The sequence below is a fragment of the Aplysia californica genome, unplaced genomic scaffold (assembly GCF_000002075.1).
Source record: "Aplysia californica isolate F4 #8 unplaced genomic scaffold, AplCal3.0 scaffold00060, whole genome shotgun sequence".
NCBI lineage: Eukaryota > Metazoa > Mollusca > Gastropoda > Aplysiida > Aplysiidae > Aplysia > Aplysia californica.
The window spans coordinates 236185-263994 of NW_004797330.1; the positions used below are offsets into that span (position 1 = coordinate 236185).

The following is a 27810-nucleotide window of genomic DNA, read 5'->3' on the forward strand; positions in this document are numbered from 1 at the left end:
TACTTGAAATACTTAATCAGTACAATTTGTGCACTACCTTCAGTTCAGTCACAGAGTATTACATGTTTTATTTAAAACTACAGTACTAATGTACAAAATATTGCCAACTGTTTATTCATGTGAGTTGGTACATCAATTGATCTTCTGAAATATGCCTAACATGCTCATAAATATATATATATACTCCTTTGGATAGGACTTTTGTTTGTTGTTGCTTTTTTTTTTTTTTGAACCATGAAATGTGCATCATTAAAAAAAAAATTCACACAAAAAAAATTGAGAAAATGTTGGGAAAAAAATTAATATAAACACTCAAAACTGTTCATGTATCTTTTCATGAGAAAAAAATAAACATTAAAAAATTGTTTAGCCTTTTGTGTTGTCTGTTTGTAGAAAAGTATTTGAGGGAAATGTTTACTGTTACAAGTCCCTTGTTAATGTGTGTACTGTGAATTCTTTGTTTTCCTGCTCGTAGGAAAAAAATCACAGTGTTCTATTTGTCATCCAAGGCTTTTCAAAGTGTTCACATGCTGTACTAAAATCGTAAAAATGGTCTCTTGACTTGACGTAAATTTCAAAGAATGCAAAGATGGCAGAAAAAGCACAGCTATGTAAGTAGACTATTCACATTATGATATTGATGTGTTAAGGCCAGGCCACATGTCCATCAAAGCAGAAACGACTGTTTTTTTGTCGGGAGGAGGCAATTCAGTCTGTTTTTGCCCGGCATGTGTGTCCAACCTGTAAGTAGCTCTGACACCATGTCTTTTCTCGTTGTTGGGCTATATAAATAGTCAACAGGTCAGTGGACACGAGATGGCAAATTGAAATGGAAATTTTTATTTTTTATTAGAGTAATTGTCAAGGCAGTGCTACTGACTGAATTGTAAATGGGCTGATTTTTCAATGTCGTGCTCGTACTGTACCAGAACAACATAGAGGGAACTGCTGCTTTTTCTTTCCTCATCCTTTTCCTCTACTTCTTTTGTATGTTTGTCACTCTTGTGAACTGCTATTTCCGGGATGCCTTGTTAGTCGAAGCAGACCTTGCGCTGTTGAGGCAAGAAAGGTGAGCAGAGTAAGCCTGATTCCATGTTTTGACTTCTCTGTTGATGTCCACCCCTTAGCGCTCATATGACCGAATGCAGTTGAGAGCACCGGAAAACCATACTAAATTTAAACTTAGTAAAATTGTTAATATAATGCTTTTAACACTTTGCAGAACCCGTGGGGGCGGTGCTACTGACTGAAGTGTCTTTTGGCCATTCCCAAAGGTGGGACATTAACCATGTTCTTATTATCTTATGCACAGTAGAATTATAATTGAAAATGGGCTGATTCATCAATGTCATGCTCATAACTGTGCCGGAACTGCTGCTTTTTCTTTCCTATTCCTTACTGTCGTCTTCCCCCCCCCCCCGTCATTTTACCTCTACTTTTTTTGTACATTTGTCACTCTTTTGTGACCCTCTATTTCCGGGGTGCCTTGATAGTCAAAGCAGACGTTGTGCTATTGAAGCTAGGGAGGTGAGCAAAGTGGGTCTGAACTGTAAAGACATCTCTGTTGACACCCACCCCTTGGCGCTCAAATGACTTTAATGCCTTATGCAGTTGCGAGCACCGTAAAACCTCTACTAAAACAAACACTTTGCAGTCACACAGCCAGCTGTACATAATACCTCGCCTGGTCACCCCAGCACATGGCCAAACTAAAGTAAAATGCTGTATGCTGCATGGGGCATTCCCACTGACCCATCTTTTGTTGCGAGGTGCCGTGTCGTTTTGATAGACAAACGTTTTCATGGATTATTAAGGTAGTGCTCCATTTCAACTACTGACTTTCTGAAAGACAAAGGTTGGGCGGTAGACAAGAAGACTTAATCCTCTGGGCTATAAATCACTGAGATTGGTCTATCTTCATAAGAGTTTAATTCTATACACGATCGCGTGTACTGGCTGCATCCCGCCAGCTCAAACCAGCAATTGTCTGAATTCATGAAGGATATTTACCAGACCTAACAGTTTGTTCCTTATTATTAGTATCCCAGCCCACTGCTCTCAGCAGACATTCAACTCGTGAGTACAGGCGAAAGTGAGGATGGACAAACTTTTTTCTCCACCACAGGGACATACAGTGAGACTTGCATCCTATGAAGTCAACGACCCGACCTTCAAGTTTTAAAAAAATGAGCCAGTGTTCATAGAAAGAAAGGTGCGACTAATGTGAGCGTTTTTAAAATCTATTACAATAGGGACATCTGTTTTAAATACTGAATGTGCCATCATGCGAGTCCCAAGGAAAAGAACCAATTGTTACTTTTACTTTTTCAACCTCTGTTGCTGTTAAGCGCTGAGGAAAGATGCAGTTTTCTATGGTAGGCCAGCTCTGCAGCTCTTTCAGTAGTTATGTAAAAAGAAACTCTGCCGGCTAAAGGGGCTCTGGTGAAACCATGACCGGCCTAGCAAGCCGATGGCGGATAATTACTGCTACGAAACAATCACAATCAAAGAACCAATGGTGTCCCAAAAAGCTGGCATATGAATATGAAGGATGGGTTAGTTCTCTTATACTATAGTAAAAGTCATCTCCTGAACAATAAGGTTGGACTTAATTTACACACGCAAGATTCACATTTGTTTTTTTTTTCGAATGAATTAAACAAGCCCACATATAAAAGTGTTTTGTGAACATGATCTTTAATTAAACCTAGCTGGATGTGTATCGCCATATCAACTTCTGTTTTTCTTGTCCACTGCAGCTCTTATTAAAATTATCTTTGTCGTTTTAAAAAGTTAACTAAGAGCTTGGTATAATGCTGTGTTAACAACAAAATCCATTTATTTTTTCCCTTTTTCGACATCTTGAATGCAAAGCAGTTTGATTCTAAATTGGTTATTTGTGGGTGGTTGGCGGGTGCTCTGGTGTGGTTTGCTTCTTCTTTCCTATCACACATCCATAGTCCTTATCTCCCCTTCTTCTTTTTTATGTTTGTTACTCTCTTGTAACACCTCTAATCTTCTGGCGCTCATATGACCGTATGCAGTTGCAAGCGCTGTAAAACCTCTAGTATAACTAAAAATTTGGTTATGTAGTTTTGTCTACTGTCATACGACACGTTCCTATCATAGGACTAGACTAACGATGAAAACTGAACAACTGCAGTGCCACTGTACAGTATACAGTGGATTGCCAAAAATGCTGGGTGAAAGCACATTTCATTCAAATGCACGTCTATGTTTGCCACAAGTCATGTAGCACACTAAGGCTTACGGCTGGGCAAAAAGTTTGAGACTGCATCTATGCAGATGATCCACACCCCTCACACAGACATCCCCCCCTCCCCCCAAGTACATGCTGTTAGTGCTGAGCATCGACTTCGATTTTCGTAGCTGCCAATAAGTATTTTAAGTATGTTTAAAAAAAGCATGTAACACTAATAATACACTTTCGAGGGTCTGAGTACAGAAGTCCCTTTTACATTTAGTGTTAGAAAATGCATATTCTCCATTTTCTCATTTTGCTCCTCACTGACTTGCCGATGCTAATGCAAATGAAAAATTATGAACTTTCAAGACAGGATTACTATTACCGAATGGCATCATGCAGAAGAGTTAACGCTCAGATGCTACTGGATCGCTAACAACAACAACAAGACAGGATTAGTAAATAATAATGAGAACAAATTGCCTTTCATCTGTTGGAGAGATTGTCACTTCTATAAACATTTCTCACATTATTGTTGCAGGTTTGCTTTGAGTAACTTTAATTTATTGAATGCAGAGAAGTGTATGTGATGTGATAAGCTGTGTATCTCTGTTGTGTCAATCATAGTATACAGTGCATGCTATGCGATAAGCATGTAATGAGCCATGGTGCGTGGTAAGTGATGACCCCTTTGAATAGGGCTCAACAAAGTTCCTTGGGGGAAAAAATGAGTCCCAGTTTGCCAGTTTCAGTATGAAGAATTTGAGGCATCGGATTTTAACGAATAAAAAACAGAATTTTACACCTTTTGATAGTTTTGTTAAGTTTGAGTTCCCTGCATGCAAGTCTTACATGTACTGCAACTGTAGTCACAGAGTCTGCTATGTGTTGAGAGGATTGCCTCTACACACATACATTTTCAAAATTTTATGGTTTTATAAGGACTAGGAAAATAAATATTACGGACAACAATCTAATCGGAAGCAATGGGTGTGTCATCCAATGACTATGTTTTGATGTGTTTTACAGCACTCCTAACTGTATAAGATCATATGAGCGTGCTGGACACATTAAACATTTTCAGTTAGGTAGGAATTAATTTTGAATTTAGCCCAGGTGGCAGCCAAAGTCTACTTTTATTGATTTTGGATCACGAAGGGATCTTTAACATGCGCAACTTGCACACGGACCTCCGAGATTTTTCGCCCATATCGAGAAGGCTAGGTGTCAGATCTTACCTACCATAAGACCAGGGGTGTGGCTGAAAGATAGCAGAAAGTAGGAGCAATGAGTAGCAGTATAAAGGCTGCAAAAAGAGTCAGGGGCCCACAGGAGGGGGAAAAGGAGGTGAGGGGGTGGGGGCAGAAAATAGAGACGAATGCAGATGATAGAACATTGTTAGAGCAGGAAAGGAGGTGAAAGGAGAAAATAAATTTTCCATCATTGTCTGGATTCGAACATGGAACCTATACAATGAGAAGCAAACGCCGTAACCTCAAGACCATGAGAGCCCCTGACTATGTGTCAAAGTCCAAAGAGGGCGAAGGAATATATCCACACCATCGAGGACATCCCTTGATGATCAATAAGTAAGGAAAATAACTTTAAGTAAAATAAAAATTTCACTGAACTCCTGTCACATGGTAAAATTCATTTCCTTTTATTAGGTTTTCGTCTATTCTCATTTGGATTCCGACGAGTCCACTGAGGAGCCTGCTGTTTGTTTCTACCAAGCTGTGAGGCGCGGCTTGTCACGTCATTAAGACGAAATGGGCTGCTGTCAGCAACGTAGTCAGCAGATAGGATGTCCACCTTTTGCAAAGCTTTCTTGGCTGGTCTCTGATGAGGCAGTGGCTGGTCAGCTGTGAGCAGGGGATTAAAGGCGTGCTTACCACCCTGAGGCTTGGGCAGCGAGTACTGGAGAAGATAAAAGCAAGAAAAACAATTTTAACCTGAAGAAAAGAGAAGAAGAAAAAAAGTAACACAAAGTTTACGCAATTTGAAAACAAGGCAACCAGCACGGCATTAAGTTATAAAGGTTTTGTAAAGTAATGAAAAAGAAAATTAATTCTGTCCAGACATGGCAACACCTTGCTCAGAAAAAAAACAACCCCCAAACCCTCGCATGATTAGAACACATCTTTCAATATCCCAACAGACATTTAAGAATACTAAAGATCATTTCCTGGAAATAAACAAAAATGATGAACTGTGGACTGATGTTTCTCAGTGCTTCCAACAGCAGAAGCTGAAAAGTAAGGAAAAATCTGCCGGGGATTTGGGGGCTGCACACCCAGCAGGTGGGTCCAGGGACAGCGTCCCGGTGGGGACTCAGGGAGCGAAGTCCCCGAAGAAATTGAAATTTAGTGCTTTTAGAGGGTTGAAAATGGCAGTTGAAAGCTTGTTTGAAGAGATTGCCAGCAATCCATTACAGCTTTGTTTGATTTCTCCACCTACAAATCTTTCTATACCCCCCGGGGCAGTGCCACTGACTGTAGTGTCTTTAGGCCATTTCCAAAGGGGGGACATTTCTTGTTCAAGCACAGTAGAATTGTAAATGGGCTGATTCATGTCACACTCATAACTGTGCCTGATCTACAACAGGGAACTGCTGCCTTTTTCTTTCTTAATCCTTACTACTGTCATGACATTTTCCTCTACTTCTTTCGTATGTTTGTCACTCTCTTGTGACCCGCTATTTCTGGGGTGCCTTGACTTGATAGTCGAAGCAGACCTTGTGCAGTTGAAGCTAGAGAGGTGAGCAGAATAAGTCTGATTCCCTGTAAAGACTTCTCTGTTGACACCCACCCCTTGGCGCTCATATGACCTTATGTAGTTGCGAGCGCCGTAAAACCTTCTACTATAAAAAAAAAAGAAAAAAATCCTTCTATTGCAGCCAATGTTAAAAAAAATCAGATTTCCCTTGCCATCGCTTAGCTACTATAATTTATAATTCAATTAATTTGTCATCGCACCATTGACAGAAGGCAAATCTGGGAATAATGAATAATAAACAGGCATGTACCATGACGATAAAGTATAGAGCTACCCAGCGTATACCTTAACATTCCTCCATTTTCACGTTTGAATGTCGAGTGTCACAACCTGGGAACACCACTTTGAATCATTCTTGATTTTAGTAGTTGTAGTATAAATTTCTTTCATTGTGGCCTTAATCGTGCTCCCGCAGCCGTAGAATGATCACATTGACAATTTCTCTAGATCTAGATCAAGACAAATTTGATTTAACTCGCTGGAGACTGGGCCTTTTTCGGGTCTACGACGTGCACCGGAGACTGGCATTTTCAGGGGTATTTCAAAATATCAAACAACACCCCTCCGAAAGACATACAACCACCATTTTTACACACACAACAAATCTAAACATGCCCAATAGGACACAAAAAGCAGAAAGGCAATATCCTTTACACTTTCTTAGAAATGATTTTTTGAAAATGTGCTAAAATTTGCTGCTTACCAGCATTTTTTTATGTAAAAAAAAAACTCCAACAAAACACCAAAACAAATCAACACTGTGTATGCTTTTCGTTGTGTTTTGTGTTTCAAAATGAATAAAAAGTTCAAACTCATGAATAGGCAGGTAATCGGTATGGTAATCCTATGTATTAGTCAGCTGTGTAATTCACTTCAGTGTACAAAAAAAAACAACCCTGGGCTCCAGATAAGGCGGAATTTTGTATTTGAAAGCCTAGTCTAGATCTAGAACATACTCTGTCAGAATCAGTGCTTTGATGCCCATTTACATTGAAATCAGGATCCCCATGGTCTAAAATATCATAATCAGAATTTTCTGAACTGTCAGAGTCATCAAACCCTTGAAAAATGTTTGCTTTTCGAGCTTATTTCTAATGTATTTTAAAAAAAACGGAAAATTCATTTCCAATTTGGCATTCAGTTGACATCAATATTATGATTAGAATTCAATGGTAAAACATAGTGGGGAAGAGAAAACGTGCTTCAAGAGTAGATTTTAACACCTTCTAAAAGCAGTTTTCGTTATATTTTTTTAAAATACCATAGTCTCAAAATTTTTCAAAATAAAATATTTAGAAGTCAGATCAATGAAAAGCCATTTAACACATTGTTAAAAAATGGTGGAACTATCATTTTTAAAAATGAAAACACATTTTGGTCAAAAAAGTGATTTTTTGTCACCATCAGCCTGTAGCTCAAAATTCTCTGAGGCGACTTTTTGCACCTTTCTTTAGGCGCACACACACACACACATATGAGCAACTTCTAAGGCCATGAGTAAGCAAACCGTGAACACTCACTTTCTTGCCCCGAGTTCGGACCATGTAGTTTCTCGCCAGGTGGTACTTCACCACACCGTTTTCATCTATGCTGGTGGTGAGACGTTTCAGAGTCTTGTTGCCACAATGAGGGCAGAACTGTTTACTGGTATCCTTTGTGATCCTGGACAAAAAGACATAAAGATAAACATTTACTGCATTTGGTATACAAAAGGGCAAAATGGTTTGCCACTTTTTATAAATATGTGGTACAACATTGATAGGTCGAACACAGAAGACTCGAAATCATGCATCCATTGAATTGTGCCTGCAGTCCCATTTTTTTCTTTCTTCTTTAATTTTGTAAGATATATCCCTCGAACTACCGAGGCCGTTCCCGAAAAATTCCAGCTATCCGAGTTAAACTGCAATGCTCTTAGAACAACTTAAGACAAATTTCTTTATAACCACCCTTGCAAATTGAAGTTGGAATGATTTAGCACTTGATTCAGTCATCTGAAGCTGGCTGTCCATCTGCTTAGTAATGTATGAATAGAATAACATTGTTTGTTCCAAGATAAAAGCTTAAGCAATGACATACTGCTCTTCTTCTTCCCATACCCTTGCTAGAGCTCAGAAAGTAACTGCCTGTAAGATCGTCATCTTCCAGTACAGTTGATTTTATGTATATGGCCATTTTATATCTACATAGAACGATACACCATCCCTTGCCCACAAGGCCGCTATGTGCTGTTTTCCAAGATACTCTTAATATTTATACTGACTAAAGTAGCTTCCGTTTTCTGGTAGGAATTAATTTTAAATTTTTGCTCTGCCAGCGGCCTGTACTGTTATCAATTTTAGAACAACCATGGGGGCCTTAAATGTGTGTAATTGGCACACTGGACCTCCAAATATTTTTTTGTCCTCATCTGAAAAGAATAGGTGCTCGGTCCTACCTACCCAATGACAGAGGGGGTACAGAAAACAAGGAGAAAAAAAAATAACGCTGTCTGGAATTGAACTCTGGATCCACATGTTGACAGGCCAGGCAAATACCACACACATGGAACTACTGAACTCCCTCTAAATACTGCCTTAAAAAGTGCATATTATAACATGTACGAAATTATTTCGCTATGTTATTGAACCAGACAAAAGATATTTGAGCCTTTGCCAATAGGAGGGGGTTTCATCATATATACCTTACAAAATCCTTTCTTATTCCAATAAAAATGATGCTACAGCTTTGAAATTTGTATATTGTGCTTAATATGATGTTTCAGCCAGTGGCGGGGCGCCATTGGTGCAAGCGCTCCACATAACCCTGGCCTTCACCTCCCCCATTTTCTAATTGTTCTAAACCAGTCAGATTTACACTAGTACCCAAGACGGAATAGTACTAGTAGTACTAGCCTACATCCTTGCAACCTGTTTTCCTGTCCCCGCTGGCTGTGCGCGCGCCAGCGAAGAGACAGACAGCGAGGATGGTTTATGCTCGTCACATCGCTTGCTGTAGGGTCTGCTGGGAGCAAGCAAAATCTTTGCACCAAAGTTATTTTTGTCACTGTAGAGAAATCTATGCATCGTCCTTCCCGCACAAGAAGAAAGGTGCGTGAAACTCCAGTTCGCAGCGCCAATTTGGTGCAAGCTAAAAATTTGATCCAAATTACTGCTTGCCAAGGCCTATCTACTACACTAGTAGAGTCTAAGGTGACTCAATGAAGAATGGGTATCAAAACTGTTGTCGTCCTCTATTGTGTAGCAAGTCCTGTTAAGGTAATTTTCAAATTGAGTCTGGTTGTTGGTGCTGCACGAAGTAAGTAATTAGAAATCTTTAAATCTTCTCAGATTGTGAGCATAGTGAGGTGTTAGTATTGTTTCACTTTATGGCAGCTTTTATGTGGTTTCATCTAGAATCAGTAGTAAATATCGATAGATCTAGATTACGGGATATCCTGCAGATTCTAACTGATGAATCACGTTAACGCTTTGCTTCTTGTGCCTTCTTGTGCCATTCAGCAGGCTACAGTTAGAAGAGAAAGTGCGAATAAAAGAACTTAGTCCTCATCTGTCGCGGGATTTTGAGCTCAAGAAATGTTCGCTTTTTTTCCTGTACGTAGTATGATAAGAAAAAGAAATTATACTGTTTTAATTACAAGTCTGCTTTTGACTGATCGATCAGACACTGACAAGGTTTGGTCATCAATTACACTCACACCCTCTTTGCCTTTCTTTCTCTCTCTCTCTCCCAAACACACACACACACACTCGCACACACATACACACAAACACGCACAGACAGACTTGCAGAAAGCAATAGTAAGAAAGAACAGACGACACCAGAGCGCCCGCCAACCGCTCATTACAATTTTAATAGTAGCAAGTAAGCCTATTGCCCATTTGTGCACTTTCCAATTATGCACCACCTTGTCTGCAACCCACGCGACGCCACTGGTTCCAGCTATACTATAGGATCGGGCCATCAAAAGAAATCTTACAAATATTTTTAGTTCTGAAATCGATGTACTTTTAGAATGCAAAACGGGACACGTCGAGTTTGTACTTTTTCTGTCATCAAGTTCAACAATGAAATAATTATTGAGAAACTCGTCCTTCTACACTTTAACTATTATAACTACATTATTTGATGTGCTACATCAGGAATAATGATATCTGTAGCTGTTTTTTTTTTTTTTTTGGTGAGCCTTCAAGATTTTCATTTTCGAGCATAACCCATGTTGTCATTTCACAAGGCAACTTTGATTCCATGTGACTTCGTCTATCGGCCATTTTGGGGCACTTGAACGAACATAATATCGTTCAATGTTTACTCTCTGCCCTGACAGATTCTGAGGCTGTGACTGTGCGTAATTTTTCAGTAAACAGAAATCCCACAACGCCTTGTGCTCTGTCATCATTTGTTATAAGTTCGAAAGAACTAATCAAAAAATGAAAAATAGCAGGGGTGGAGAAACGTACATTGTTCCTGTGGATCCATTCAAAGCCTATTGCTGTGCGATGCAAGACGGCAAGAAGAATAACGATGGATGAGACGAACTCATTTAAGTTTTCTTATATCGTGATCAAATCTTAACATGTTATGTTCGAAAAAGGTTTCTCCCCATTTAATTAAAATTAAACCAAGTAATGATTAACATTGTACTGCGTTCCAATGGTCAAGGAGTGCTAGATTTACATGCGACCATGCGTGCCTGGCTAGATGTCAACGAGAGGGGAAAATTTGATGTAAATTGATGTTATAATGTTCCACAATGACGACCAACATTTATCCATTATGTGTCATCGTGGTTATGTTCGAAAGAGGACATTTGGTATTTTGCATAGAGCCGAAGTAAAATGTGAATTAAGTGGCATTTTATCACCATTAGCATGCATTATGAGTCACCTGAATCTTTGTTCGCCAAAATTTTCACAAAACGAATTAAAATATGAAAATGGAAAGTTTTTCATTTCTTTCGGACATAACTATGATGACACAAATGCGAACACGAAGACATTCTGAATTTCTGTTTTCTGTGATTTTATATGTTCTTCATGCTTATGTTTGAAAATTAAAGCAATCAGAAAACTATCAAAATAATTTTATGTTCCATAAATTTCTTTCCAGGGCATGTTTCATTTTATGTCATCATTGTTATGTTCGAAAGATATTTGATATTTTGCAGAGACTCATAGCAAAATATGAATAACGTGGTATTTTTCCATCATTAACATACATTGTAAATCTAATTGAACCTTCTAAATCTTTGCTTGCCCAAATTTTCATAAAAGAAATTTAGAAATGAAAACGAAAATTTTTCATTTCTTTCCAACATAACTAGGATGACACAAATGAAGACACAGTGGCATTCAGAATTTATTGTTTCTGTGATCCTCACCATTTTATATGCCCTTCGTGCTTATGTTTGAAAATTAAAGCAATAAGAAAACTGTTAAAATAATTTTGTCATGTTCAAATTCTAAAAAATGAGTCATCATAATTATGTCCGAAAGAATTTGGCTTGATGTTATATAATGCCAGCTACACAGCTTAGCATGCCATCTGTAGGTCAGTAAAATACATGTTTTGTAGGAGGAGATACATATATCGAAAAATTCAAGTAAAAAAGAAATATTAATAACATTACCATCAACCCCCTGTGCTACATTTTGGGTGTACTCACCTATTGGCAAAGGCTCATTTCCTCATAAAGAATCCTTCCTTTGAGTGCATAATTGTGCAATGCCACAGACCAGAGCAAAAATTTTCATGAACTACCATCACATACTTAATAACAGGAAAAAAACACCATGCAGACAGCACTAGAAAGTCAGCCTTTCAATGTAGTGTATTAATAACAGCCCTCTTATCGACTAGGTGCCACCACAAAACATTCGGGAAAGAGAAGCAAGAACGGACTGAAAAGTAGATTGACTCTTACCTCATGCAGCCATGGCAACGAAGCACATAGCTCTTGACTTGTTTGATCAACATGCCATCCACTGACAATACATGGAGACCCATCTGGATCAACACATTCTGTTATTGAAACAAAAGTCATACATTAGCCTTTGGTGAGTGGAAGTTTACTGTGAGTCAGCAAGATAATGGCCACATTTTACTGAGAATAAAATAGGACAATACAGTTGAACCTGGCCAAGATATATTCCAAGGGAGCGAGAAAAAAGTTATGTTGTAGTAGACATTTTACGTCTTGAAAACAGGAATTGGGAATTGGAACGGCAGTGGGGGGAGGGATTTCCCACAGGGCCAGCCCGTATGTGGTGGAATCAAGGGTCACCAGCCTGACCACAAGCAATGGTCAAAACTTCACAGCTCCCAAATGCTCTCTAGCCTCTCTGCTGATAATGGCATGCTCAGTTTGTTTTTCTTATGCTTTGCCATCAGTGCTTGTATCTCAAAGGACTACTGTTTAACCAGTTAAAAACAGAATGATTAACTCACTGGAGACGGTTCACGCAGCATTTGTGAGCACCAATATTTTCCTGAGAGGCGGTTCACACACCCCCAGCGAGCACAAGTTTTGCATTTTCTCCTCGGCAAAGTATGCGCGCAAAAGCTGTGTGAACCGTCTATTACTGAGCAGCCGACCTTTGTTTCTTTTCGAGCGAAATTTCACCGGAATTGGCGTTAAATTTTTTGAGTTATCGACCCGGAAGGAAAATAAATCACACTGAGGCCCTAATTTCGTTTCTCTGACATGTCTGTTCTCACAACACTTCGTCAGTACGATGGCAGCACGTTTAGGTTTAGTAAGAGTTTTACGGCATTTGCAACACAATAAGATCATAAGTGCCGAAGATTAGATGTTGCAAGAGAGTAACAAACACAAAAAAAGAAGGAGGAGAGATTGCGACGACAGTTGTTTGTTAGGAAAGAAGGAGCAAACTACACCAGAGCACCCGCCAACCACTCACTTGGCAGCATGAAAAAGCAAACCTTTTTCAAGTGTTTGACGACTTTGACAGTTCAGAAAATTCTGATTATATTTTAGACCACGGGGATCCTGACTTCAATGTAAATGAGAATCAAAGCACTGATTCAGATAGAGAGTGTTCTAGATTTAAAATAGGCTTTCAAATGCAAAATTCTGCTTAGTCTGGAGCCCGGTTTTTTTCACACTGAAGTGGATTAGACAGCTAATACATAAGGATTACCATATTGATTACCTGCTTATTCATGAGTTTGGACTTTTTAAATTCATTTTGAAACACAAAACACCATAAAAGACACACACAAGGTTAAATTTTTGTTGGGGGGGGGAGGGGGGGTGGTTGGTTTACACAAGACATTACGTTAAAAATGTTTGCCGAGCAACAAATTTTAGCACATTTTCAAAAATCATTTCTAAAAACTCTAAAATATATTGCCTTTCTGTTTTTTGTGTCATATTGGGCATGTTTACATCTGTTATGAGTGTAAAAATGGTGGCTATATGTCTTTGGGAAGGGTGTTGTTTCGAAATATTGAAAAAAAACCCCAAAAATACCAGTCTCCAGTGATTGTAGACCCGAAAAAGGCCCAGTCTCCAGTGAGTTAAATGTCTCCTTCGTTTCTACTCTTAACCCAAAACCTCCCTGCACCTGCAGGTAAGAATGATTTGAGGTTTTCCAGGATGGTCTCAGAGCAGCAGGTTGTGGTAAAATTAGCGCATTCACCGCCATTGTCGCACCTGTGTCGGTCAATAGGCAACAACCGCTCCCCGCCAGTCGCGTATTTTCCTCTTTATTTCTACTAATTGCCGACACATATATACGGCAGCGGCATACCCAATTACTAGAGTAGCATCCCTTTGACCACTCAGAGCAATTTCACTTCATTAGAATTATTTCCCTTGAAGTTCTGCCTGTTTTTGGAACGGGAATTCCCTTTGTCCTTTTTCTGGGTTGTTATGAACGTCTGGCAGCTGAAGTCAACCAAAATGCTAACGTAATGCTCATGCCGATGTGAATTGAAAATGGCAAGTAATTTCAGAGATTATAAATCCATTTCATTAAATGAACTCAAATTCAGATGATGAAGTACAAAATAAAGGCAGTGATGGCAGTTTGAGATGAGAGAAAGAGCTAGATCACCTGTTGAAGCAGTAGGCTAGTACTAATACAAGATCTAGTACTACAGTCTAGTGCGACGACTAATGATTCAAGCGGTGACGCTTGAAATAGTGTAGCTCAGGTCATCATAAACTTATCAATTTAGTTTTCTTTGTTTTGTTCTATATTTTGGGGGCGTATTTTTAATTTAGAACAGAAACAGCAACACTCACAAAAACAGCAAAAATATTGTACTGGCTAGTTTGTCCCCCCCCCCAAGTGTTAGTCCTCAAAACTGGTTGTTTTTTTTAAAGTTATAAAACATGAAAAAAATAACATAGAGTCAAAATTCTTTCAGTTCTGTAAAGCTCAACATCTCCTACTGAAACTGATCAATTTTCATAAAATCTAACATAAAAAGGTACAGATGTACAGGATTTCGAAAAAGGTAAAAAAAAAAAAAAGCTGGCAGGCAGCGGCCTGGTATGCGCTAAGGCACCAGCAATGAGTGAATTAATTTGACACCTTTGGCTACCCAGGAAAGTTACTGTGCTGGCGTGCCACTCAAGCATTTTTACAAATAGTGGTGAGAGTTCACACTCACACCACCCTGACCATCTGCACCACTCAGGGTTCACACAGGTGTGGTAACAGCTACCCCAAACCACATCCCTTACCCCTCCCTCACTCTGCGGCTTGCCTGGAAAGAATAGAGCCAGTGGAACCAAACTTGGGAATTTGGTATCAAATTGCAATTGAGCTGGCAAAGCATTTTCTCTTTCCATTTCCGGGTTGAGCAGGTTTCCAAGCTAGATCATACCTATTTCTACCACTATGTGCTCCCTGTCTGAATAATGGCACAGAAACATGCAGGGTTCGGGACTCAGAGGAGCTGAAAGTCATTTCTTTTATATACGACCTGCAAATGTAAAATGGTTACTGCTCCTCAATATTTCAGCATTAATTAAAAAAAACCCCCAACTCTTCCACTATCTTATACAGTGGGACACAAGTCTTATTTCTGTAATTTCTCCTTTCTTAAATATTTCACACCAACATCTTACTTGTTATGAGCATAAAACTGGAAAGCACCAGAATTTTAAAAACTTGCTCTCACCTGCATAGCAAAGTCTGTTGTGAGACATCCTACGGACACAAGACTCCCGGCTTTCACCGTCTCAACACCATAAGACCTTTTGACATCGTTTATATTAGAAGGTGTGATCCAACCTTCATCATCCTCATCTTCTTCCTCCTCCTCCTCCTCTTCATCAACATCATCCGCTGCATCCATTTCTTCTGCTAGAGCCCCACCATCCACATGTTCATTATCTTTGTCACCATCATCATCTTCGTTGTCATCCTGAACTTCATCATCATCCTCATCTTCTTCAGAGTCATCCTCAATCAAATGAGAAGGCAAAGCATCCCCTTCACCGTATCTCTGCAAAGAAAAATATAAAGCAGCAACTGAAGTGCAGAAGAGACAAAAGACAATACAATGTATACCTGTCACAAATACAAAGTCCAGCAATTGCCAAAAGTTTCATAATCTGACAACTAGGAAAGATGGAAAATCAATCAAGAAACAAAATTGTAATAATTGATGCCAAATGGAAACGATACTTTTCAACAACAAGGCTTGGGCAATTAGGCATTCAATTTGTATATATATAATATATCAAACTCTAGAGGATTGTGAAAATGAAGGAAAGACCATTCTTAACATAAACTATTTTCAAGCAAAATTTAAGGAAGTTCATTTATCACATGTTACTATAAGTCAATTAAACAGGCCTAGCAACAGACTATACAGCACCTTTCTTTAGTCTCACCCTTTTAACAACCAAGCCAAATCCACAGGAAGCCAGACAATATTCACAACACTACTGATTGTGACAAAAGCTATAACGTCATCAACAGCACCTCAACGGGTATTAAAAAATATGAAAGGTTGGAAAATAATTAATTGGGTCTGAAGCCACGAGATGCAGATCCCCCCCCCCCCCCAGACATAAACAATAACAATATTATGCTTTTTTATCCAGGATTTATCCTTGTAAAGGCATATAGGCTTCGTTCAAGAAATAAAATGAAGCATCACTATCTGTGTGACTCATGATTTGTTGATCATCACATAAGCATTATGAATATTAATATTACTAAAGTTCAAGAAATTGGCCAAAATGGACATAAATATTAACACATTCAATGCTGTAATCTTTTCCCTGTCAAACTCAATGTCACAGAAAGGATAAAAGTGGTCCAAAAAAATATGATATTCTCTTGCTCACCTTGGATGATATCACTTGATCTACTCCAGGTGTACTAGAGCCCACTGTGTACTCAGGCTGAAAAAGGGGTAGAACATTTTAAAATTTAAATGCAACTGAATGAATTTCACAACATGTTTTTACTTGCGCACGCACACACACACACACACACACAGTGGTTCACTGTATTGAAATTATATCATGATCAAGGCAGCTGTTTCAATTTAAGATAATAATCAAATATTGCTGAAGTCGCTAACTGGCTGCAACCCAATGTTTGACAGAAGATAAAAGAGTACCAAGCGCATCAAACATCTCTACATTAACAAAGTACAATCACTATAACATAGAAATGAAGCCTAATTTTTTTCAAGACTGTGAGATCATTACAAATCAGTATTTTATAACCTCAAACACGATGATATGTCGTTATTTCAATAAAAACACCAAGCGTTGTCTCGGCTGGCGTCGCACCAGCCCTCGCGGCGAGTGGGTCAGCTCTAACTGTAGAGTACTGAGTGCTCCCGGTAGTTTCGCAGAAGGATTCATGCAAAAATAATTCCAAGCCGATGACTGTACTCTTAATAGAAAAAGAACTGTTCTTTCTATTGATACTTTTAAGCCGGCACTTTACACATTTCGTGTTAAAAATGATCTTTGAAAACTTAGACGCTTATTTCAAGGTTTTCCATCCAAACGCCAAAGGCCAAAAATATACCATGACAAACCACGCTCAAAGCTGCATATTTCTCCGCCAATGAAAAGACGATATTTAGTCACCAATCTTTCTGCAAAGCATTCGAATGCATGGTGTCAATTTTGAACAGGGGGACCTCCCATTCCGACCGCGAGGGGCTTCCCTTTTCACGGCGATTCTCCAGCTCCAAATGCTCGGATATATACAAACAACTTATACTATTGTAATGAAGAAAATCGGAACTTTTTCAAAGTATTCAGCATTTGGTGTTTTATAGCAAAAGAGCAAAGAAACAGAGATCTGAATTACCCCCACTTCAAAGAAACCACGCGCTCGGAAGGCTGCGAGTTGGCTTACGTTTCGTGTTTAGGCTACCTAATTATACGTTTGCAATAGCATCATAGACACACCAGAGCACATAAACGCACACACACACCCATACAAACACACCAACACTCATACACACACATAGACCGCCTCGTGGCCTCTTGGTAAGAAGTCCGCTTTGAGAGATCTAGAGGAAGGTTAATTAATCTTTTAAAAGCACTGAAAGATCAACAGACGATAACAGCAAGCAGGGCACGCCCACACAGTCAGCAGTTTACGTAAACAAGCTTGAAGTGAGCCAGAATTTACCGTTTTTACTCTGTTTTACAATCAGAGTTGTTTACACTTCAGACCATTGATGCTCGTAAAGGGGTCAAAATCTAAAAATAGTTGCGAATGAAGAACGTTGAAGCAAAGGTGGCCATGAGGTAATGGCTCTAAAAATAATCTCACACCTACACACTAGCAAGGTCCAAATTCCTTTATCTCGTTACCCAGGCTCATGAACAAGAGCATCTCACCATAAGGTCGGTGCACTCATAAAACAAAAAAACCCATTCACGCAGAGTTACCTCCAGGGTGGGCAGTGCAGTAGACTTGCCAATTTACAGCCGGTGGCTAGAGTTGGGTCAGGTTCACTAAATCAGCGTCCGCGAGTAACGAACTACTCGCTGGCACTACCCGCAAACGAGCGGACGTGTAACGAGCCGCCCACTTGTGAACAGTAGTTCGCTGCTCGTTACACATCGGACTAAGACAACAGTTCATTTAGCGAACGGACGGAGAGACTCCATGCATTTAAGCGGGCGGACTGGGAGCGACTCCTTCCATTGCATACTACCCCCCCCCCCCCCCCCCGAAAAAACCACCCTCCTGCCCACATTGTCGCTAGACGTTCATTTCATGGTGGAAACCCCCCCCCCCCTCAAGGCCTTTGAGAGTTCTTTAAACTTCCCCTTCGCGATAAATTGGAAGGTGCACGGTGTGACCCACACACGAGGTGAAAGGTTACACACATAGTACTACGTCACCAGCCTCTTTCACTCCTTGTGGCACCGCTAGTGGCTTGAAACAATAGGCCTAATTTAAACAGACGATGGGCCTAACCTCCTGTCGAGTATCTTGTCTGCTAGAGTTCGTCCACTCGCCTGCCCGCTCAGTGAATAAAATTGAGGAGAGTGCCCAAGAAACGAACTGACTTGAGGTCCCCTGTCCGTTCCCTGAGAGAGTCAAATTGTGGAGCGCACCGAAAAAACGAACTGTCTGGAGGCCCGCAGTCTGCTAGCATGGCTGTCCGTTACCCGCTCGTTCAGACTGAGTCCGCGGGTTATGAACCCGTCCATCCATTTGCCCCAACTCTACCTGTGGCCTTATCCTTTTCTACTCTTCTAAATTGTAAAGTTTTGTAAACATCAAGCATATGTCATATCATCTCTACAAAAACAAACCTTTTTCAAAGGTTCCTTTCGAATATGGTTGGTGCCATTGAACTGTCTTTCCAAGTCATATGTCAAGGCCAAAACTTTCAAATCTACAGCTGACAAAGAACCGTAGTCTCCTGTCTTTTTGGAAAAGGAAGTCACTGAGGAAGAAATGATAAGCATAAGATTTTCAACTGCAGCTGTATGGCAGTATTATTTAATATTCATTTGTAACCAGTTTTAAAGAGATATCACTCCAATACTATAATAATATGAGCACAAGGTCTAAATGTCTACCATTATTCTCATTACAATGCAACTGTCTTAATCAAAACAACACTCCAGTTGGATATTCATGACATAAACACCAGAAAGTGACCCCTCTGACCCGTCTATAATGTTTCTTTGCTTCACAACAAATTCAAAGAAAGAGCCACGATAATCTTTCTTATTACTGACAACTGCTAGTAAATCAGAACAAAATAGTCCTGAATCATCTTCTAACTAGATCTAAATCTAGGTTTAGAGTAAATCAATAGTAAACACGATCGTCTGATTACTTAGCTTGCTTAGAAGTTCCATAGCACCAGGTAGATAGATCTAGTATAAAAAATTGTGAAAGACCTTAAATCTTAGGCTGAGAGGGTAGATCTAGACATGGATCGATTCATCAAGAAAACCCCCTAAAGGGGACATTCAAATCTTAGGCTTGGAAGGGGGGGGGGGGGGGGGGGTGTCTTGAACCAATGTAATGTTACACTTTTGTGAGCCGAAAAAATAACAAGGAAAATAATTTAAGACAAAATAAAAAAAATAAATAACACAAAAAAAGAAAATTAGCTATGCCGTGGCGATACAGTAGGTCTAGGCCTTTGAGCGGCATGCACGCATTATATGCCATCTCGCACTTTATTAAACAATGGCGGTAGATATCTACATGTAGGCCCTACTATGTAGTCTAATTTTAATCACACTACACTGGTGTGGCTAAAGTGATAAAATGACACCATTAGTTTTTCCGGAAAAGTTCCGCTTGTACCGCATTTAATTATTATGTGTGTATGCATGTTTTTCATGAATACTATGTAATGCACATAGAACAATGATTGTAACACGGATTTGAGCAATATAAATGTCATATTATTATTATTACAGGTCGAATAATGTAATTTTACGGGATTGAGCGGGGGTTAAGTCCCAAAAAAGTATGATTATATTTGAACGGCCCCAAACCACGCTGGTGACACCTGCTCAATGTCAGGGTACACACTGTTTTTGTATGGTACACCAAGCAACCTCCAGGAAGTTTTATTTATTTTGTAGACATTCACATACTTTTAATTTTTATCTAACAAAACTCATGTTGGCTACTTTGATTGCCAAGGGCATATCAACGATATATTGCAATATTTTCATGAATTTTTTTTTTAGCTATACACGTCTTGCAACTTATGCTATTTTCAAATGCAAATTTCTCAGAGGACAGATAGCGCCAGTGTTTAATACATACTCTTTACTAATATGTATAAAACTAAAAATAGCAAACACTGAGCAACCTACAAACACATGCCCCAAATAAAAAATAAAAAACTCAGAATAACAGTTCAAACACAGAATAAAGTTTGGAACTTTAATGAATGGGATGAGGAAGATGTCATACTTTTTCAAATGATAAAAATATAAGCTTGATGAGAGCCGCTTTATAGTATCTGTCGTCATGGATCTCCAACTGGCTGATGAGTCACTCTAAATGACACATAAAACTCTGTAAAAAGTGGTGCTGTTGTTGCTATTAGCTCAAATTCGGTTACAGTATCGACAACGCAAACAATCGCTGAATACAGTATAAATACAGACCAAAAAGCACAGCTTCTGAAGATGGTTCTTTGAAGGTCAGCTCAACTGGCAAAGTCTTGAGCCTCTGTCTTGTTGCTTTATCACAGCTTTCAGCTATCACTTCTGGCACAGTGTACACTTTCTCTCCGATGTCCTGCACAAAGAGAAAGGAAAACATTACAGCAGCAAAAAAATTTTTTTTAAAGGGTTGCAATAAGAGATTTGATGGTGCTCTTTTGTCTCGTTCAGAGTTTTTAACCTCTTCGTTACCTTAGGATGTACCTGGAAAGTCACGCAAATGCATAACTTTTGGCTTTGTGTCGTACCAAATACGTCACGGAAGTTGGCAAGATTTCCAATTCCAGGAAGCATACAAGACATTACATGTACTTCACGCTAGTCATCTGGTTCCATTTCTACTGTATGGAGTTTTAGCCACAAGTACAGTGTGGATTTTGTGCTCAGGAATTTAAAAACATGCATGCATTGATACCACATTTGCTTGTGTTACTTTACTGCTAACCTTAGAAGGGACTGATTTATAAACACAGGTATAGTCTTGCGAACGGCCGCATGCTCTCGCAAAAGGTAAACACCAAAATGACTTTAAAAAGACAGAAATGTTCTTTTACTTTACAACTTTGATTTGCAAGTTTTTCAAGATTATAGAGTAAGTAAGATGGAGAATATGGGGAATGAGGAAAGTGACACTATTGAAGACCTAGGGTCCGAAATATGTAAGGAGAGGGCTAGATCTAGACCGTGAGTCCAATAACAGAGACATGAATGATGAGACTGTTATCCTGGCAAATGAGCAAAACTGAAAATCAGTACCGACAGTAGGAATGCACACACCCTGGCAATGAAAAGGCTAAATGAAGCTACATCATGAAAAAGGGGTCGGACTAGGACTTAAATATCAAGATGCAACACTTAAGCTTTAAAATGTAAATAAGGAGGGGACACTTGAAGGATGAACAGAAAGCAGAAGATTTTGACTAAGAATTACCTGATTTATTTCATGATTGCATATATAGACCTGTCGTTAAAAAGAAAAAGATTGCCCTATTCAAATTATCATCTTATTACATAGAGAGGCTACAGCCAATAAAGAAAAAGCTGTCTTCATGAATTCTGCTAGGAAAAAAAATCTGTTACAATCAGCATTCTACAAAAAATGACTAATGCATTGACGGGGACAATTTTACAAAATGGTATGAAAACAGAATTTACAGCCAGGCATGTATATAAACATAAATTCACAACAGCTCGAACAGTTTGCCATTTCCAGACAGTAATATTCTCTTTGTATTGGTAGCACATTATTCTCGACTTGAATGGTTTGAATGGACAGATGTGTCAAACAGCTTATCTCAAAGAGCCCAATCAAATTTTCACCCTGAAAACTCTCAATATCAAACCAGCTGCGCACATAATGGAAAACATACACACCCATCATTATTGAGAGGATCAGGTTACATGAGCGCCCCCCCCCCCCCCCAACCTTCTCACGAGCTGGCCACTTTTCCCGACCCCTGGACATGGCCAGACACATCATGACACGTCTTGCACATGTCTCCAACATTGTTGGTGTAAAGTAATTAATAATGCTTCTAATTGGGGGTTGAATCCTGAGTTTTCATTCAGTCCGAGTTTGTTGTGTATCTGAGTTTGACTATACTTTAAGCTTCGTTGTTCAAGAAAACTATCTGACCTACTCTCCACCTTCATTTGCCCTCCTTATAATCCTTCATAAGATGGTGAAATGAAAATGGAACTTTTACCCTTGAGTTTAGGTCAACATGACAATGAAGTCACATAGTACCACAAATTGGACAAACTTCTGACAGCTACAAGTTAGGCCGGCATTATTTTACTCCTGGACCCCTCTCATACTCAGTATTTCTAAAGCACTTTTCTTGTTCATTTTTATCTGCTTTACATGAATTTTGTCTTTATATCTACCGCAAATTATTAGCAACTTAGCCCCCAAAACAGTGCATCTTCAGGCGGGTCTAAAAATTTAAAAAATATTGTTTAGGCCTATGATGATTCAAACTGGATCAGTGGAATATTAGATTCAGCATATTGAAGCCTTTTTCTGGACTACTACATTGTACCGTGTGTATGAATGTGCAGTAAAATTGATTACTGATAGGTGCATTCCACTCCATAATTTGCTCTGAGTGAGTGATTGTGTCTTTTACATAAGCTAAATCTCAAACGTCACAAAATACAACAACGGAAAAACAAAAACACATCCCAGTTCAGCTCAAGACACTACAGTTCACTGTCAGAGTTGTCTGAAATCTCATCAAAACTTGAGTCAGACACTGCTCAGCTTGACCATTATGTCCATTTTGTCATGGCTAGTGCAAACACACTCACATCAATAATAACCAAAGCTCAGCAGTGGATAAAAAAGAAGACTGCAGACGTGAGAGAAAGTGCAAGTGTGATGATTACAAAACAAACAAACATGAAAGATCAGTTGGATAAGCTGGTGCTGTGCTTGGTAGAAAGATTTTCTGGCACATCAGAAGATAAAGTTTTGAGGAGTGCAAGGATATTTGACTGGACAAGTGTGCCTGGAACTGACAAAATGGATGAGCTGAAAGAATATGGTGAGACACAGAAGGACGACTTGATAGCTTATTATGAGACTGCTTCAACACCAAGGATGCTCAACACTGAAAATAAAAAAAGAGTGGCTCATGTTTCTCTCCGAAAGTCAGGGCTTACTAGGCCTACCTCTGAATGAGAACAAGACAATTTCAATCTTGAAAAAAGTATGACATTTCCTAGTCCGTCTCATTTGGCTCATATAATCTCTGTTTTGCCATCATCCACAGCCGAGGTAGAAAGGCAGTTTTCTTTGATGAGGCGCATCCTTGGTGACTGGAGGCATTCGCTTTCCAGAGATATGCTTGAAGAGATCATGCTTATATGTCCCAATGGTCCTGGGATCAAAGAATTAAATCCAGAACCCTGCATAGCAAAGTGGCAAGGGATGTGTCTCACAAATAGATGTCCTGATAAAACAGCATTATCCTCTGAAATCATCTTCTCTAGTGATACTTTTTAAAATCACTTCAAGTTTTTTCCCATAAGGGACAAACAGTAAGCCAGTCTTTTTCCATATTGTGTCTGCCAACATATTTTCAATATTCTGATCTAGTCATAAAATCATATGACATGCTGACTGTTTCTAAGGTCTTTTTTTATATAACATACTTTAAGACATATTTTCAAAAATTGTTTTCACGTATCATAGTCATAACCATACTGTTTAACAACAGTTTTTAGTTCATTTTTTTTTCCATACAAGTTCATAAGTTGTTTTCACTCCTCGCTTTTTTTTAATACAAGGTCAAAATGTGTTTTCATTTAACATGATTTGTTTTTATTTTATCACTACACCGCCTGAAACCACCCTGTTTGAATCTCACTTATGATTAATGATAACGTCTTACCCAATTGGTCAAATCATTTACTGTTTTCTATTGTGCCCTATTTCCAACAGTAGTACATTATTCATTTTAATCCAATCAATAAGGGGTAGTCATAAAGGCATTTACGTCAGATGCGACCGTGATCGAAACCTGAGTTAAAACTGTGATTTTTAGTGCTTTTGTTTTGATGAGATTTTACTGTGATTTACTTAGTTTTCATTCATGATTTTACAAAAGTTCCAATAACTTTATACTTTTGTAGACAGTAAGAATAAATTGTATTGTTATAAACGTTGAGATGCACGATTCAGCATTAGCAACTCTAATCAACAAAATGATCACCTATAATTTTTGCCTTGGTGCCCTAGCAAATTGCCTCGGTGCCCTCTGATTTTTAGGCCACATCGAGGCAATTTTTTCCCTCCCTCCAGAACATCTAATTCAAGTCCTGAGATATCAACACAACAATAAAAATAAAAAAGAGAAGATGGAGATATCTGGGACATGTTATGAGAATGCCGAAGACGAGATAGCCCTATCAGTATCAGACATGGCTATGGAAATCAACTGAAAAGAAAAAGCGGGGAAGACCAACTGGAAGTTATAGAAGCACAATAAGGAGGCAATCACCCAGGGCTTCTAAAGATGTCTGAAATTGGAGAAAGTGGCTGCGGATAGACAAGCTTGGCTTCGACTGCTCTCAGCCTTGTCATGTGCCAGATGGTATAGGGAGAGAGTAAGAACATCATTAGCCTCAGAGAGGATAGCAGCTGAGAGGTGTGAAGTTTTGACCACTTGCCTTGTGACAGCTTGCCACATGCAACTAAACGTAGAACGACGCAAACTCTTCTTAGATAAGGCGGCCATCTTGTATGACGTCAGACCAGGATACCCCATCAATCACATGACTACATTTATAAGTAGCCGCATGGCACCAAAGATCATGTAGAGAATCTTTGATGGCATGACGCTTTGGTGCGATGTTTTTCCAGGAATACCGACAATGTGATATTGATATCACATTATGATGATGCGGCTGCTTTGATGATGCTGCTGCTAATCTCTTCTGCGCATTTTTAAAATCGCACCTGGGGGGGGGGGGGGGGGTAATCTTCCGGCATCTTTACCCTGGCAACAATAATTTAAAGACACTCACACACACATATATAAACAATAGCATGATAAGTCGCGAGCAGGGCCGATGGGATTGCAATTATGCAAATGAGCTCTCGTGCGCATCTCTAGCCCTCCATTGTACTTTGCCGGACCAGGAGTAGTCCTAGGCCAAGCCAGCAGAGTTGCGAGCAAATAAGAATAGTGGACCACGTGATTAGATTGACCAATTAGCCTCAAGGTGTCAGGGTCATGGGTCAAAGGGCACAGTGGCACGGTCGTGATGACTGAAAAACCCGGTAAGAGACGTCAGTCGATTGCTGGCAGTTGAAGAGTGAGGATGTAGAAAACTGAGTAGGAGAGTGAGTAGGGGAGCTCGGAAACGAAGAACAGCGGGCCACTAGGCACTAGGGGCGCCACAGCGAAAGTAGTTCCGACCGGTGGTCCGGTAAAGTACAATCTTACCGAATCTAATCTAGATTCTAGATCTAGATCTAGACCTTTTCTACAACTAGATCTAATCTAGATCTTCTAGTAGAATCTAAATCCTCTGACTTTGACGCCTCAACCTAACAACAGGACAGGACAGGCACAGGCAGTCACACTCAGTCAGTCACAGGAGGCAGAAGTCAAGACATAGATTAGATTAGTTTTGACGTCGAAGTAAGACAGATAGAGTAAAGATTACCACCGGTCTTCACGTATACTAAACATTCAGAATACGTACTCGTAAAGGAGCATTACGTATGAAAGCCCCAGCATCAGCGACAACGTGCTGAATCTTCGATGCCATCTTGAAGATGAACGATGGATGGTAAGCATGGGCGAAGTCAAGTCGAGATTCGGAATTCGGCGAATTCGTGGGGTCTGAGTCGGAGATCGAACATTGGGCAGGAGGACGAGTCCGAACACGAATTCCCGAACTAGGGCAGCCAAGGGGAAAATAGATCACGAGGAGCGAAAACATATTTAATTTGTTAAAAACTGTGAATAATTTTACGCAAAACTGCACCCAAGAAACATTTTTGAACGCTCAAAAGTTAGATTTGAATGAATAAAAATGCATAAGTTTGAAAAGTATCATAAAACACGATGTCTTATTTCTATTTTCCCCTCGCTGTGTTCAGAAGGAAGCAGCGAGTTCGAATTGGACCGTCCCACGATTCCATCGACTCAATGAAAGTCACATGAGCTTTTAGAACGCGCTGATTCGCTAGCAGTTACAAATCCCTTCTGCTGGTGGTTATGCCCTAAGAGGCCAAGGTCAAATTTACGCACTACGGTGACGGACGAGCATTGCGTCTCTGATTGCACCAATCACAATTGCAAGCCATCTTCACGTCAAATTCAAATCCCGTGATTATCCCAGCCTCCTTCTTTCTTTGGCTTTCACTACGATCACACACATTTCACTACTTTTCTCCTCTTCATTGTACTATCTACATGTATTTTCTTACGACCTGTCTGGCACTTACATTTACATTGTCACATTTCTCGTCTCTTTTGCATTACTCCATGTTTGTTTTCAACCTTGTATGTTTCATCTTGTCATAATAAATGTTGATTATGATATAAATCTAGATCTAGATCTATTACTGTTATTTTTTATAGACTTCTGTCTTGCTGACTGTTGCTTTGATTTGCATGGTCTGACTTTAGAGTTCGAGACTGCGGGATTTTATGCTTTGATTTTTATTATGACCTGTTTGCATCCATTATCCTCGCACATGAATGCGGCTGTACTGTCAACGAGGGGCAAATAACTTTCAAAACAAACTGGTGCCCTCCCCTGATGTCAATGAAAACATTGCCTGCCTCAATCCCGACCTCTGTGACCTCTTCCCTGCTCCTTCCCCCTCCCCCCTCCCCGCCCCCTTTGTCTACACTGGTCCGTGGAGTCGGGATTCTCTACAGCGTGTTCGACTCGACGGATGTAGGGAGAACGACTTGACTTGACACGAATCCCACCGAATTGACCTTGCCTCTCCTCAAATTTGATTGGCTGCTATCTTGACCTGAATTCGAATTCGGAGTCGAAGTCGACGAATTCGCGCCCAAAAATGTTCGGAGTCGAAAGTTCGGAAGTTCTCGGAGTCGGCCCACCCTTAATGGATGGTGAAATGAAAGCGGAAGTAATGAGAGAATCTTATCTGTAGAAATCCAATGTTATTGGTAACAAAGGAACTCTTTACGATCAATGTTTAAAAAGATATGCAAAATTATTGTTGAAATAGTACTCGCACAGTTGTTCAAATATACTTACTGTAACCGCTATAGGTTACCTGATTTTTACAAGGCCTAATAAATCTAGAAGCCCAATTAATTAGTAGGCCTACGATTTTTTTTTTAAAATTCGCAATTTCTTAATCTATGGTATTAGTTGTGTGCTCGTGATAATTAATTTTGTCAAATACTCAAACCCTAAATGTTGAGAAAAGCAAGAAAAGATACGTAACGTACATATAGGGGCTACGGTACAAAGACTATGTATTCTGCACCCGGAGTTTTTATGTTTTAGGGCTGCAAATAAAGAAACGCTTGAAAAAAAAATAGATGTACTCATCGATAGAGCTAAGTAGTAAGAGTATTCGTAGATGTAATTAATGAGGGACAATTGCGCAGCCCAACCTATGGACAAGAGCAAGCAACCGGCGGTCTAGCATTTTTTCTCTCTG

At 39.6% G+C, this 27810-nt stretch overlaps 1 protein-coding gene across 1 annotated transcript; it reads right to left on the bottom strand.

Moving 5' to 3' along the window:
- Nucleotides 1-4844: 4844 nt before the first annotated feature.
- Nucleotides 4845-27248, bottom strand: LOC101848950 (RNA-binding protein NOB1). The gene is made up of 8 exons (XM_005093217.3): nucleotides 25863-27248; nucleotides 20592-20724; nucleotides 18762-18895; nucleotides 16311-16367; nucleotides 15134-15460; nucleotides 11904-12001; nucleotides 7501-7642; nucleotides 4845-5122 (listed from the first exon to the last, which is right to left on the bottom strand). The coding sequence occupies exons 1-8, from the start codon at nucleotides 26100-26102 to the stop codon at nucleotides 4856-4858; spliced, it is 1398 nt and encodes a 465-aa protein (XP_005093274.2). The 5' UTR covers nucleotides 26103-27248; the 3' UTR covers nucleotides 4845-4855.
- Nucleotides 27249-27810: the final 562 nt, after the last annotated feature.

Coding starts and splice junctions, on each gene's coding strand:
- LOC101848950 (XM_005093217.3), bottom strand. CDS start 26,102: ATGTTTTCGCTCCTCGTGATCTATTTTCCCCTTGGCTGCCCTAGTTCG. Junction 16,368..18,761: donor GAAAGGAACCTTTGAAAAAG/GTTTGTTTTTGT, acceptor CCCCTTTTTCAG/CCTGAGTACACAGTGGGCTC. Junction 15,461..16,310: donor ATCAAGTGATATCATCCAAG/GTGAGCAAGAGA, acceptor TTTTCTTTGCAG/AGATACGGTGAAGGGGATGC.